The sequence below is a fragment of the Pelodiscus sinensis genome, chromosome 15 (assembly GCF_049634645.1).
Source record: "Pelodiscus sinensis isolate JC-2024 chromosome 15, ASM4963464v1, whole genome shotgun sequence".
NCBI lineage: Eukaryota > Metazoa > Chordata > Testudines > Trionychidae > Pelodiscus > Pelodiscus sinensis.
The window spans coordinates 36,069,348-36,084,735 of NC_134725.1; the positions used below are offsets into that span (position 1 = coordinate 36,069,348).

Genomic DNA, 15,388 nt, shown 5'->3' on the forward strand with positions numbered 1-15,388 from the left:
TCGAACTAACTTTGTAGTGTAGACATACCCTTGAGTAGTTTGGTATCAGATGCAAATTTTGCCACCTCACTGTTTACCCCTTTTTGTAGATCATTTTATAAATAAGTTGAATAGGATGGGTCTCAGGATAGACACTCTGGGGATCTCACTAGTTACCCCTATCCAATCTGAAAATTTACCATTTATTCCTACCTTTGTTTCCTGTCTTTTAACCAGTTCTCAGTCCATGAAAGGACCTTCCCTCTTATTCCATGACAACTTAATTTACATAAGAGCCTTTGGTGAGGGACCTGGTCTCCATTCTGTATAGCAATGTAGATGTCTGTCTGTTCTATCTTTGATGCAGATGGGGCTAGGGGAGTTTTCTTAATTTTGTCACCTTGTCAGGAGAGGTTTACGTGTGTCTTCCCCTGCCTTTTCTTTGCTTTGGTGTTGGGTCAAGCAGAGGCCTGAGGAACAGGTGTCCTTCATGAGCATCACACCCAGGCTCTTCAAGAACACAGGGTAGGTAGGTATCAGAGCTATGAGGCATCTGCCCCTTCCCCCGCTGGCCCTCAGAGCTGGCCAGAGCATGTGGTATGAGGCTCTGGAGTGTGCTAGTCAGTGCTCCAGCAGTGATTCTAAAGGGCCTGGGAGTCTGTGCCTCCTCCACTGGTGGGCCCGACTGAACATTATCTGCTTCTCCCCCACCCCATCCTCTGACACCCTGAATATTGTCCATGGTTGAGGCAAGACTTCATGCACATATGGTGTCTCTTCTGCTCCTGCATTAAAGGTCTTTTTGTCAGACAATGCCCTGGACTTGAGCTTAGTGAAGACTGGAGATGCAAGACAGGAAGGGTTTCACTTTAAGCCCTCATGCTGGGGAAGTAAAACCTTCTCAGTCTCAGGCTACCATTTCTTGTCCACTATCTGTGCTCATTTTGCTGCTCTAAGTACCTTTCCTGAATGGCTTGCAGCTCTTGGCAGCATCATGTCCGAGGAGTGTTCTGCTCAGAACGTTGATTTAAAAAGCAACCAACCAAACAGGCTGGTGTGCTGAACAGCTCTACTGCCAAGAGCAAGCAGCCACACTGCAGGTGTTAACTGAGCTGTCCTGCCTTTTGCTGCACTCTCAGGTTTACCTGAACCAGGTCAAGCTCTGCATCTTAGATTCCTTCCAGCTCCATTACTCCTTCACCAGTGGCCTAGTCCATGTGTGGAATGATTGCCTTTTGCCAGGAATTAGGATAGCACAAACACTAGGCACCACATTATTTCCTAGCTTGCTTGCCGAGCAGTCTGGCTTTTCACAGATGCACCTGCACAGATGTTGCCTGTGAACTACCCAGGTGTCTATAGACTGGCTCCCCTTCCGCGTAGGTCATTTGTTATCAGCAGGAGTGACGGATTATGTAGGCACGGGAAGTCAGGGTGCTGCAATACCCCTAGATTTTCCATCTGGCTTTCTTGCACCCTGGAATCTGCCCCACCACTGACTCCACCAGCCTTGTGTACTGGCCTCTGGGTGGACCTTCTGTGGTCCCGCCACATTCCATCCCCGGGGTCTAGGCCATTAAGCCTGGAGGCTGCACTGCCTCTCCGGGTGCTGCCACTGGCCTGGGGCTCCGCAGGCACCTCCAGCTGTGGCAAGAAGTGCCCGCTCTCCGGCTGTGTCTACATTGGCACCCTTTTCTGGAAACGGGATGCTAATGAGACAAGTCGGAATTGCAAATGCCGTGGGGGATTTAAATATCCCCCGCGGCATTTGCATGAACATGGCTGCCGCTTTTTTCCAGCTCGGGGCTTTACCGGAGAAAAGCGCCAGTCTAGACGGGATCTTTCGGAAAATAAAGCCTTTTCCGGAAGATCCCTTATTCCTCTTAAAATCAGGAATAAGGGATCTTCCGGAAAAGGCTTTATTTTCCGCAAGATTTAAATCCCCCACGGCATTTGCAATTCCGACTTGTCTCATTAGCATCCCGTTTCCAGAAAAGGGTGCCAATGTAGACACAGCCCCTCTGACTGGACCGACTGGACAGCATTGGCTGCAATGACATCTGGTCAGGGAGAGTTGGTAACCCGGACGTGTGTCCCTGGCTTGACTGTTATACCAATTTTTCCGTGTTTCCCACATGAAGACATCTCTGCTTTCTGGGAGCACAAAGGTTCTTAGGTGGAACCCAAGGCTCTTAGGGAGGTAGGCACCAGCTCAAGAAGTCAACAGGAGTTGGACATCTAATGTCTCTAGGCACCTTTGAAAATCCAGCTTTATACCCTACAATGCTAGGAATGGCACAGCCTCTTTCCCTGCGGAATCCAGAGCTGGCCTGTGTTTGTGACTGGGACTAGCTCATTCTCCTTTTCCTCAGGGCTACATAAAGCCAGGTCTGCAGCAGGAGGGACTGCTGTTTGAGGATTAATGCTACAGATATGCAACCACGGGCTAGACACTGCTACTTTCTGCTGCCTCATGATTGGGAGTCTATGAGGTGTGTGGGGAAGTGTAATGCATCTCACATTGCATTATTCATGACCCATATAAATCTTGAGCTGGAAGTACCAAACTCTACACAGATGGAAGAGTAACTAGGACTTTTTGATTAAATGTTGCTACTCTATGGGCTTGACCAAATGCCCCTCCACTTCCACTGAAGCATGCCTGTCTTTGTAAGGGCAAATGTTACCACACACAGCTGCCTTCACAAGTGCGCTTGTGCCCTGTAGCTTTTCAAAAAGGTGTCAAGTGCCTGGAACATAAACCATGTTCTTTTGGTGATGCATCTGGCAAGCTAACTAAGAACATTTGCACACAGGATTGCCTGGACAGAGTTGCCTGTAAAAAATAATTAACAACAACAACAACAACAACAAAATCCCTGGCTGTAGAATTAGAGGTTGGAATAACATCCCTTTGCAAACTCCTCCTATCGTTCACACTAGGACTAGTGCCCTGCAAAACTGGAACACGTGGGCCTTAGAATAACAGTAGTCAGGTCCCAATCCTGCCTCACTTTACTCAGATGAGTAGCTTATAGACTTCATTCAGCAGTGAAGTTCTGCACTTAAATCCTTGTTTTCAGGAGCAGAGCCAAGATAATGCACTGGATACATAAACTATTAAGTGCTTGTCTGCTCATCATAACTAAACCAATGTAAACATTTAACTAAAGTCTTGGAGGAGAAAATATTTGCTCATGATCAATGATTTGGAGCATGGAGCAAATTTTCTTTGTTAGACATGACCAACTTAGCATTCCTTTAAGAGAAACATAAGCCCTGGATTGTCTCTGCTTGATACAGCAAGAACAGGATGTGCACACAATGAGATTACTCTGTTTAATACAGATTCCCTCCTGTTCTCCTTCCTCTCTCTCTCTCTCTCTCTCGCCCTGAGTGTTTCCCTCTTCCTTTTGTGAGGGCCAATATTCTGATTTTTCCTGTCTGTCTGGTCCAGCTGCCTCCAGCTTCTCCACCACTCTAGCATCTTCTTGTCTGTAGAACAAATACAAGCAATTATGTCGCCTGCCACAGGAGGTCAGAGGCAAATGGTGATGCTGGGTTTTAAGAAGGGCTAGGTAACTTGGTATCCATTGACTGCATTTGTCCTTCTGCCTGTGAAGGTAAGGAAATCAGAACTCACCCTTATATATCAGGATATATAAACTACTGATCATCATAGGGATGCATGACAACAGAAAGCTTCATCTAACAGAGTTCCAGGCTCTATGCTTTAGAAACTCCTGGGCTCCATCCCCTGTCTCTATTTCCCCCTGCCACATTGCAGAGGGAAACTGCAGTGGACTTCCTAAGAGACTCATCCTTGTGTGTTAGCTCCTCGTGCATCTTCATGATTCTTTGCAGCGTGCAAGATGGAGCACTGGGCGTATTGTCTTTCCCCAACTTCCTGTTCCCTACCCCAGTCTTGTGGAATGCACAGACATTTGTATCCTGGGACAAATGTTTGGAGAGGGGCCGCACCTGCCTCCAGTGTAAACTGGGCTGCGGTAAGAGGCCATGAGTTAACTCTGGGTAAAAAAGACTAGTAAGGAAATCCCCCCTTACAGTAAATATCACCCATCAGTCAGGCTAATTTTGCCCTTTGCCCATTGCACGACGCTGGGGTGTAGTTACAGGTGGGCCTGAGTGGGTCATGGACGACCCAGTTCACAGCCAGGCCCACCCCTGCCAGCTCATCTGGCTCTCTGGTTGGAGCGGGGGCTGGTCCCACTGCACCCCGGTACTCTGGACCAGAGAGTGGGAGCCGGGGAGCAACATGCTGTGCTCCAGGCTGGGAAGTGGAGGCTGGAGCCTACCCACCCACTTGCCCACTCACTCGAAGTCGGAGCCCACCCCCGAGTGGCATAACCTCCTCCTGGTTGCGCTGATAGAAATAAAAAGCAAAGGCACAGAGGTACCACAAATTCCCTTTGGAATGGCATTTCCTCCCTGTGTGTGGAGAGCTGCTTCATACGTCCAGGGCAGCTCCTGAGTTGAAGTAGCTCTGCAGAACTCCACCAGCATCCATAGGCCTGTGCTGATTTACACCCTGGTTTTAGCATCTTACTATCTTCGGTATTTTAACATTCATTTGATCCACCATTTTGTTCTTTCTCCCCTTTTTCGTTTGTCTGGCCTCTGGTAGTGAGGATTTGTTTTTCTACTCGTGAAACTTCAGTTGTAATGTTGTCTGTGGTTTATGCCTCAACTTGAAAAGAAATGTGTTTACTTTCCTGGGATTTTAAGAACTGCTGGTTTTCAATCAGGGAATTCACTTAGTTTTTACATGCAAATTGAAAGACAATCCCCAGGGAACTGAGAGGTAGGTCTTTTTCTAGGAGCGAGATTTAAGTGGCACAAGGCAGGATTCAAAACCAACATGAAGGGCCAAACCCTGAAGACCTTAGTGTGTTTGTGCTCAGTCCTTGCTAAGGCAAAGACTTCTTTTGATTTTGATGGGGTAAAACTTGGGTTAATCCCAAGTGGTGGTCTTTTCATTGTTAACTTGGATGGATTTGTTCCAAAGGCGGCTTGGCCCAAGCATGCGTGAGGGCTGTCATCTGAGCTAGCAGGCTGGGAATTAAACTGGCAAACTCCAGAGCTAAAAAAACCCATGCTTGTACAGCACTAGAGACTATAACAATGCATTGCCTCTGCAGAGTGGCACAGTGGGGGAGGGGAAGGCTATGCCATAAGATCACCTGTTGATTATACCTGCACACTATGATTTATCTGGTTTAGCTTGTTGGTGCGGATGGCTCTTGCGCACAGTAGGTGGTGTACCAGGCTCAGCCTCGCCATCTGATTCCAAGTATTCACTGTGCCTGCTGGCACTAATTTCCTAAGCATCACTGCCTGGTTGTTTCGTTTCTCTCACTTGAAGTGCTAGGTATCCTGCCTCAATCTGCGATGCGAAGATTCAGCTGACTGGTGATAAACATGATGGATTAAGCCATCTTCTTGGCCTTGGAGGCCGTATTTTCTTTTTAATGTAAGGCAAGTCCTTGAAAGGACCGTTCTAATTGTATAGTGTGTGGCGTATGGATTTTATGAATTAAGCCCTCAAATAACTGTTCATGCGGCAAATACACAGAACCTTTGCTGGGAATGACCTGGGATACTATTTCCTAACTTATGGGTTAAAAAAAAGAAAAGAAAGAAAAAAGAAAAGAAAAGAAAAATAATTCGCCTCCTGCTAGCTGTGTTAGAAGGCTGCTATGGAGACAAAAGAACAGAGTGCTAGTGATAGCTTGAGTTGAAACACCCGCTTTTGGCTTGTGCCTGCAGATTCCAAGGCAAGGGGCATGCACTAGACTCTCCAGGATTCACGCATGCTATTCGGACCCATAAACAAATCCATTCTGCACCCACAGGATTGCCCAGAGAAATTGGGTGACACTGGGGGAGGCAGAGGAGAGCGAATGAAAATATTCAAGCTTTGAAAAAGTGTCCTGCTCCAGCTGTCCATAAGTAGCACAATCTGCAAAATCACAAGAAAGAGAAAGCACCTGACTACAGGGCATGTACTGAACCTTGTGATACAGGAGCAGTCTTCACACCCATCCTTACATTGAGATAAGGAACCAAAGCTCAGCTATGGGTAGTTCTGTGCTCCCTTCACATCATACCAGCAGCATTAACTCCACATGTGCAGGGGAAATGTTCTACTTGGAAATACTTGAGCAGAGGAGATCCCCAGATTTCATCCAACCTACACTTCCCTTGAACCTCTGCCCTTGGGGAATAGCTGGAGCACTCCTCTGTTTTGTCTGTTCTCAGCTGCTGCAATGTGTTTTCTGCTGGAAGGCACCCATACACTACAGAGGTGAATGCAGAATAAGAATCTATGCACATAGGCTTAGCAGAATTCAATTTTTAAATATAATTTCAACATATAATATCGAAGTTTATTTGTAAGTATTTTTTCAGTTTTTATCCATTTAAATATCCAGTTGCACAAAACTATGGTTTGGGAGCATTTTAAAATGTTCTGTCTATTATGGGGGCTGGGGGAGGAGGGGAGGAGTCAGACAATAATTATTTAATGACAGCAGTGATTGATATTCAAAGGGTTAAAACTGTTAAAACAGAAACTGTCAATATCACATGTCAAAAATATTCAGAGTAAATGTCCTTAAATCAATCTCTAAGTTCTCAAGCAGCATTTTTCTTACCTTGCCACTCTATGATCAATGGACATGCTTTTTGTCAGTTTGCATGTCCATGGTAAAGCTAGCGTTTACCAACATTGACCAATAAAAATCAATCTGTCTGAACTTCAATATAGATTAGGAGTTTCTGAAGTTGAGTGTAATTTAGAGTAGCTTTGAGGCTGCTCTAATGCATGCAGGGTGACAGACCAAGTACCTAGGGAGGTGCAACAATGGAGGAAGCTCCTCTGTTCTTGCACCGAGTGCAGTTCAGCTCAAACTATCCCCCACCCCCATGTTCATGCCCCCTGCCTATTCCCGTACCGTGCCATGAGCTCCAAATCCCAGGCTTTGCATCCATCTGCCACTGTACCCATTTCTGTGATTCATCCTGGGGGACACAGCCCTTAGCCTCATTCTCTTCTAGCTTGCACCAGTATTTTCATGGTCTATAATGGAACAATTCCTGATTTACATCAGCACACTTGGGAGGGGACAGAATGAGACCTACAGTTATCACACCCTTGCCTGGTTGCATAGTGCATCTTGGCAGTAGACCCCTTTCTCTTTGCTTGTTGAGCTACATAATCAGGATAAGGCAAGCCCACTGAGTGATTTTGAACCCAGCAATGTTCTGCCCTTAAATACTGTGAGCCAGGTAATTCCTTGCCGGAGAGGAGAGGAGACTGAGGGAAAGCCTGAGACAGAGCGATATGCCTCATGCTCGGCAGCATGCGAAGAACATCCCATTTCTTGAGAGCATTGAGCTGCACACATCACAGGGACCCCATGCTGCAGTTTTGTCTGCAGCAAAGTGACAGAGCCTGCCAGTCCAGAGCCCTTTGTGTACTCTTCTCCCAGGAGCTGAGTGTTGAGAGCGAAGGTGGGGAGAGCAAATGCTGAACAAAGGTAGAGGAAGCAGCTGAGGTTGGGATTCAGACGCTGAAAAGGGAACCTTGTCCCCAAAACATCAAAGACACCTACAGACCATTTGGAAAGAGAAGCTAATGGGTGTTAAAGGGCAATGCTTGCAAGTCATTCTGTCTGCTGCTGTAAGGCCAACAGGCAGAATTGAACCTGGAACTTCTGGAGCTTGGTGTGTGAATTTTGACTACTTGCACTGAATGCCAGCTGACTGTAGGGCAAACTCACTCTTATCTCTCTCAGTAAGTGGGCTAAGTGCCACTCCGTGGGACAGTGACCCACACCCAATAGGTGTGTGGGTTATAGACTTCCCCTAGCTGAGGAAGCGTGTCCTGAACTCCAGAGACCCAGTTGAAACCTGGAAGAGCCCCCACTTGTGATGCGGAGAGGGGGAAACTGAACCTGGAACCTTTGGAGCTTAATGCATAAGTCTGCATGGTCTGAGCTAAAAAGCAGCTGACTCTCAGCTGAGCTTCTGAAGAAGAAATCCATTCTTCTCACTCTCTGAAAGTGGTTTAAGTGCCACTACATGGTCTAAAGTGCCACCAGAAAGTGTGTGTGGGTTGCACTGCACATCTTGGGTTAGTGCCCGTCACCCCATTAACAATAGAATCAACTCTGTTTAAACCCAGATAGGGTTGGTCAGTTGGTCCAGGATGGGTGTGCGTGTGTGTAGGGGAGAGATAAAAAGTCATCCTACAGTGTACTCCTGGCTTATTAGCAGCAGCTACAGTCATGTTTCCTGCACTCCTGTAAGCAAGGAGAAGGCTTTGGGGGCCTAGTGTGGCCATGTCTGTGGAGAGGGGAGTGCATGCTAGGAGAAGGTGCAGAGGGTGTTCCCCAACCACACGGAACTGTTTGGAGAATTATTCTGCCTCCTGGAGCAATAACAATTTGGCCCCCCATCACATTATGTCCTAATCATGATGTAATACCACTCCAAAAGCCCACTGAAGTCAAAGCAAATCTTTCCACTGAATCCCAGGGTTCTGGCTCAGGCCTGCAGACTGGACATTGCCTGTGTCAATGGTTGTGGGAAGACAGGGGTGGGAAGGCATGGAGAGCTGACAGCAACATGGGGCTTGTGATGTTTAGCACCTCCGCTTCCCCGCCCATCTCTGGATTGCCCAGCGAGTAGCTGGATTCTGTGTGTATCAGAAGCTGGTTGGTGCCCCTACCAGCATCCAGCAGAGAAGCTGCAACTGCACTGCTGGCTTGGTGCTACTTGTCATGGAGTGACACGGCTGTGGCATAGGAGTAATGCAGCAGTGAATTGGGCCCTGTCCAGGCTGTGTTTCTAGCCTGCATTCACAGCCTCTCAATTTCCCAAGCACTATACATGTCCCTAATTCAACTCTTCTTTTCCCTCTTCCTTTGCAATGCTGCCCCAGAGCTGTTGCTGCTGAAGAGAGTAGACACTCACAGTGATTTATGGGTGATATTTTTAGGGATGGTTCATTTGCAATGACTGGAGCTAAACAAGTGAATGAGTTAAGCTTCTGGCCTCCTAGGGCTCTGAGAAACTCATTTTGCTTCCTGTTTCCTTTTGGAGCATGCTTTTTTTGCCTGTGTATTCATTCCTTGCACCTACATGGGTGCTTTGCTGATGGATTCCGTCTCCCAACCTCTGACTTGCATTTCTAGGCCAGCTGAACTAACTCATGTGGAAGAGGTGAAAAATAATGTTTAGCCAGAGGCTTGGGTTTGGAGAGAGAGGGAAAAGCTAGTGACGCAGACATTGGGAGTATCTTAACAAGCTGAATTCTTCTTCTCTTTCTTTTCCCCAGCAAAATACATTGGCTGCTATGTGGACAACACTCGCCGACGGGCGCTGCGTGGCGTGTCCTTCTTTGACTACAAAAAGATGACAGTGTTCCGTTGCCAGGACAACTGTGCCGAACGGTAGGGTGGTAAATGAACACAGAGTCTTCATTAATTTCAACCCATCAGCCGTGTTTCCACTCTTGTCCGCTCAAGCACTCCAGTTTCTTGGCCATTTTTCTTCTGTCCCCCCTACCCTCCTGCTTCCCCACTCCTCCCAGGGATATGTTAAAAGATTCTATTTTTTTCCCCAGGGAAAAAGCTGGGGCATTTGACGTTTCTCATTTGGGATGATAATTAGGTCCTGATTAGAGGGGAACCTGCTGAACATCCTTTGCTGAACATCACCCCAACAGCAGGCCAAATTCATTGCTGGGAGATTGGAATGGTTCCCTGCATGCCATCCATTTACACCAGCAGGGAATATGGCCCATGGTGGAGCCTGGAATAAATGGATAAATATTGCTGCTGAGTTCACCAAACCAGAGCTCATTGTTAAGATGCCCCAAACTATCGTGGTTTTACGCTTATTTCCTTTGGATGAAATTTACACGGTGCAGCAGGGACTTTAATTCCACGTCCTCAATCCAGAGGATAGCATTGCAGTGCCCTTTACACAGCACTATAGCAAGAGAACCCAATGGCACACCAAGGCTACGTCTACACTGGCACCCTTTTCCGGAAATGCTTAAAACAGAACAGTTTTCCGTTATAAGTATTTCCGGAAAAAGAGCATCTACATTGGCAGGATGCTTTTCTGGAAAAGCCCTTTTTCCGGAAAAGCGTCATTTTCGCGATCGGGGCTTTTTTCCGGAAAAGACTACTGTGCTGTCTACACTGGCCCTTTTCCGGAACAGTTTTCCGGAAAAAGGACTTTTGCCCGAGTGGGAGCAGCATAGTTTTTCCGGAAAAACACTGACAATTTTACAGTAGATCGTCAGTGCTTTTCCGGAAATTCAAGGGGCCAATGTAGACAGCTTGCAGCTTATTCCGGAAAAGCGGCTGATTTTCCGGAATAAGTGGCCCAGTGTAGACACAGCCCAATTGTCATGCAACAACTGCACCAGGGGCGAAGCTGCAACTCACCATCATGAAATAAAAAGGGACGCAGGCTAGTTACATGGTTTTGTGTGAGAAAGCTGACATCTTTCCAAGCCGCCTGGTGTTGCCTTTTAATAGAGATAATGGTCGCGCACCCCACATCCCTTTCTGCTTTGAGGAAATGGTAGGGAAAATACGGTGATCTCCAGAAGAATGAAAGGCTGAGAACTGGTATTATATGTTGCCTGGAAATACCCTTCTGCCCCATGCAGCATCCCAGACATATAATGTACTTCTGTTGCTGCCAGGGCTGAAAATAACTTAAATGTCTTACTGGTACAGTGGTATTTCAACCCCACTTGGGGGCTCAGGAGAGGAAGTGGGGGGGGGGGGAGCTTGTGACCCGACAATACATGTAAGAAATGTCAGTATAGGTGGAGTGCTGGGGAGGCTGAAGAGAGGGGGCTGGGGTATGACAGGGTATAGGGGATGGAGATGTGGAGGGGTGCAGGAATCCGGGCTGAGGGTTGGTGTGTGTTAAGGAGAGGTAGGCGGGGGGAGGGGGGGGCTGAAGCCCCCCCACTGAGACCCGTATCAGGAGCCTGCTTGTTCTTCCCCTTCCCATCACTGAATGGGAGTGAGAGCAAAGTGCACAGCTCGCCGGCCCCCTGCACTCCCCAGCCAGAGGGAGGACTGCAGCAAACTGTGCACTTTCCCCTCGCTCCCTGATGAGAAGGGATCAGCCAGCAGCTTCCTGGTACTGAATCTCGGGGTGGGGGACACTTCAACCTTCCTAATGGTGCCCTGAAGGAGGGTGACGTGGGACTGGGGCAGCCCCATATCGGGGGTGGGGTGGGGGTGGGGGAATTCCTAACTGATCACTGTCACCTGCCTGGGTGCCTGCTGCTTAGTGTGGCAGTCTGCAGGAGGGCCCTGGGAACCGCCTCCCCAGCTGGCCAGCTCCTTCTTACCAGCGTAGCACACTGGGACCACTGCCTGACTTTCACCACTGGTTGCCTCAATTACTGCAGTATCTGCACATCTCACAAACGTATTTATCCTCCCAGGTGAGATAAGGATGTGCCACTTGCTCCATTTCACAGATGGCAATTTAGGCCTGGATATCTTAAGGGGCAGATTTTTAAAGGAATTTAGGAAGCACCTAAGGATGCAGAGAGGAAGACACTAACTCTCATGGAAATCAGATTTTCCAGGGTCCCAGCCCTTTAAATTACTTTTGAAGCACCATGTTGCATGCTCCGTGAGGCTCTGAGAGCTGGGAAGGAGGGTGCACTGTGCTCTGAACCGTGTTGAGGGATGACTGCTCCGGCCCTGCCCCTTCCACCTGAAGCCCTGCCTGTTCTGAGAGCACAGAGCCATCCCTCCTCCCACCTTGCCTAGGGGCCTGTGCAGGCTGGCAGCTCTGCCGGATGTCTCGGTTCCTGTCTGAACATAAAGCTGGGAGGATCAATTTACACTGAGTGACAAAGGGAATTTGGAAACAATTTGCTGCTTCTCCACATTCCAGATCCCCGGTATGTCAGCGCTCTACCCAGCAGCTCCTTCTGCCAAGCCTTTGACATGCACTGGACAGAGTCTGTGTATTGCTAGATCATCCCTCCTCTTAGAGATATTATCGCTACTATGTCTTCCGGGAAGTCGAGCAGCCAAAGCGCAGCACCTGGGGCCTGCTGTGACATCCTTAAGCTTTTCCATTAGCACGGCCATTCATACAGGCAATGGAATCCTCCTCACTGATCCTTGCTGGCTCCTGCCTACAATCTTTCCTTGCAAAGGTCGCAGGAGCAGGGCGGGAGGCAGGATAGGAACGGGATTATCACTCCTTGATCCAAACTAGACCGGAGCGGCAGGGATAAAGCCATGGACCTGTACCTCCTATTGGGGTTGCAGTTGAAAATGCTAAGATTTACACCCGGGGAGCCACTAGACAATTGAAAAGATCCCTGCAACATGGGTATGTGCACAGGTATTTGCAGACGACAAATACAACTGCAAGTTCCTGTGCATGCAATTTTGTACATGCGCAGCTACCGGCTGAGTGCTCAGAACCCAGTGGGACTGGACACATGAAAGCCTGTCTCTTGATTGAGTAGCCACTAGGGATGTAAAATCCTGTTTAAAACGTTAACCGGTTAAACTATATGTTTAACCAATTAACCAACACGAGGCATGACACTGTGGGTTTGGCTGGCCAGGCGCCAGTCAACTGGGTAACCAGTTAACAATTCACATCCCTAGTTGCCACACAATACACCCCAAGATTATTTTGATTGTAAGCTCTCTGATGTGGATGTCTTCTCTCCTCTCAGATGTTTACAGCATTTTGCTCACCATTGCTATTCAATAACTACTAGTAATAAAATTATCAGAGAGTTTGCCCTGTGTGTTTCTCTTCCTCCACAGACTTGATACATGAGTGATATCTTCCTGGAGAACCCAGGTCACCACTCTTGCTAATCAATTTTTTTGTAGAAAGCTCTGGCCCTTGGATCTCCAAATGCAAGGTGTTGGGGATTCATCTCCACTTTCACTTTTCAAGCCCACACCTGGTTCAGGCAATGTTGCAATCTTCTCTTTTCAAATCCAATCTGCATCAAGGAGTGACGCTTTCCAACTCGGAAGCCCTGTAAAGTCTCCACCACATTTTATTTCACCTGAAACACACATAATGTCCTTTTTGCCTGTAAGTAATGTTGCTTGTCTGTTGCTTTATGATCTATAACACGCACTAAGCACTTTTTCTTTTAAAATGATGCTACTTCCAGCTTGTGTCTAATAAATCATCAGCGATGGACACACACATACAAAAAATCAAAAACATTCTTGCTGAGAGAACGTTGGCAGTAACGTGACTGCTAGGGTAACAGGAATCTTCCAGTGGCTGGCAGCAAGCTGGTCTCCCATTGTGCCCAGTACTTGGGAGCAATTTAGATTGACTCTTGAGTTGCTGAATTGTTATAGAGAATTCTAAATACAGCAGAATCCAGGTAATGCCATAAGCTGGGACCAGACCCCGGGGATGGATCACTTGATTATTGTCCTGATGTGTCCATTCCCTCAGAACAGTGGTAGGCAACCTGCAGCCTGTGGGCCTTCTGCAGGTGACCCACAAGGCTTTTTGTTTACTGTTAGCAGGGTTGCCAGATTCCACTGGTTTCCGTCCACTTAGATTTTTTTCCCTAAAGTCACACACACGTAAAACAAGGGCACGTGAAGTGAGGTGCAGGCTGACTGCACACAGCACTGACCGTGTGCTCCACTCTGCATCCAATTACAAGTTCTGTCGTCCACTCCCAAAGTCTAGGTGCACAAGCTCAGTGAGCAAAAGTACCCTATCTGAAAAGACAGTCTTGGTTGCAACAGTCTTGTGGCCCCGTGAGATGAAGGAGGGCCACTCATGTGACCAACTCACTGGCCTAGGTTGCCCATGACTGCCTCAGAATCACCTGTCATTGGCCATTGGCTACGGGTCTCATTGGAACATTTGTCTGATCTAATGTGGCCTTTCTTATATTCTTAGTTCGTTAGCCTGGATAGTGGCTTAACTGACACAACAGTCAACCAATGGATTCCAGGCTGGTCTAATTCTGATTCAATGAGCTTAATTCTGATCTCACACCCACCTTATACTGGTGTGACTCTGTTTCTTTGAAGGAATTACGCCTGATTTGCTTTTGCGGCACTGAGATCAGAACCATGCCAGGTGTCTCTGAATATTGGATAAGTAGTGCTCTGGTCAGTTTAAATGGGTCACCTGGTACAATCTGGATGCCTGAGTTAACAGATGTGATTTGGGGCATCCTGGTACGGATTACCGATGCATTCTTCTCAGCACCAGTTGCTCAATTTTGAGGGCCTGACCCACAAGTTCCAACCCATTGGAATCATAGAGGTTCAGACCAGGCTTTAGCAAAGTCAAACTGACCTTAATAGAGGTTTTCCAAATATGGAGCTGGTTTTGCATCGCTTATTTTGAGTGTAGCTCCTCTTGATTTGAAAAGCTTAGACCTGCCATGGCAGTGGGCTCCCCTGTGCCACCGAGAATGGGATGTGCCTCTGCTTAGCCCATTTCTCTTCCCGCCCTGGTCTGTGCCAGGGAAGAGGACTGAAATGGCTGTGTCTACATTGGCACCCTCTTCCGGAAAAGGGATGCTAATGAGACCAGTCGGAATTGCAAATGCCGCGGGGGATTTAAATATCCCCCGCGACATTTGCATGAACATGGCTGCCGCTTTTTTCCGGCTCGGGGTTTTGCAGGAGAAAAGCGCCAGTCTAGACGGGATCTTGCGGAAAATAAAGCCTTTTCCGGAAGATCCCTTATTCCTACTTTCAAGTGACTTGTTCTTTCAAGTAGGAATAAGGGATCTTCCGGAAAAGGCTTTATTTTCCGCAAGATCCCGTCTAGACTGGCGCTTTTCTCCGGCAAAACCTCAAGCCGGAAAAAAGCGGCAGCCATGTTCATGCAAATGCCGCGGGGGATATTTAAATTCCCTGCGGCATTTGCAATTCCGACTGGTCTCATTAGCATCACTTTTCCGGAAAAGGGTGCCAATGTAGACACAGCCAAATGGGAACAGCCCCCAGGAAGAAAAGAAAATCCACCAGCTCCTGAGCAAAATTCTCCTTGCAGCCTCACATGCCAGCCCTCCTGTCAGATTCTGCTCTCCATGAACAAACAGGGTTGCTGTGGAGAGCAGTGGGAAATTTGCACATGCAGGGCCAAATCTTGAAACCTGCTACTATGAGTGGGAGAGGTCATTACTGCTCAGGATTCAGCTGTTAGCAAGAGCAGGGGATCAGAGTTGCACCCAGAGGCTTTGTCTATACTATAAATTTGCTGAAAGAGGCAATGCAAATTAAACGTGGATTAGCATTTTCTAATGCTTCATTTGCATAATCTCTTTCTGCCCATTTTTGCGCAAGGGGTTTTTGCACAAAAACAAGCAATTGTA

General features: G+C 47.7%; 1 protein-coding gene across 3 annotated transcripts in view; it reads left to right on the top strand.

The window, feature by feature from the left end:
* The window catches only part of WSCD2 (WSC domain containing 2), a 229,759-nt gene that overhangs the window by 121,583 nt on the left and 92,788 nt on the right, over nt 1–15,388 (top strand). For all 3 annotated transcript variants that reach the window (XM_075898761.1, XM_014572916.3, XM_075898762.1), the window contains exon 3: nt 9,341–9,455. In XM_075898761.1, the coding sequence (XP_075754876.1) occupies nt 9,341–9,455 (115 nt within the window). The remainder of the gene's footprint in view (nt 1–9,340; nt 9,456–15,388) is intronic.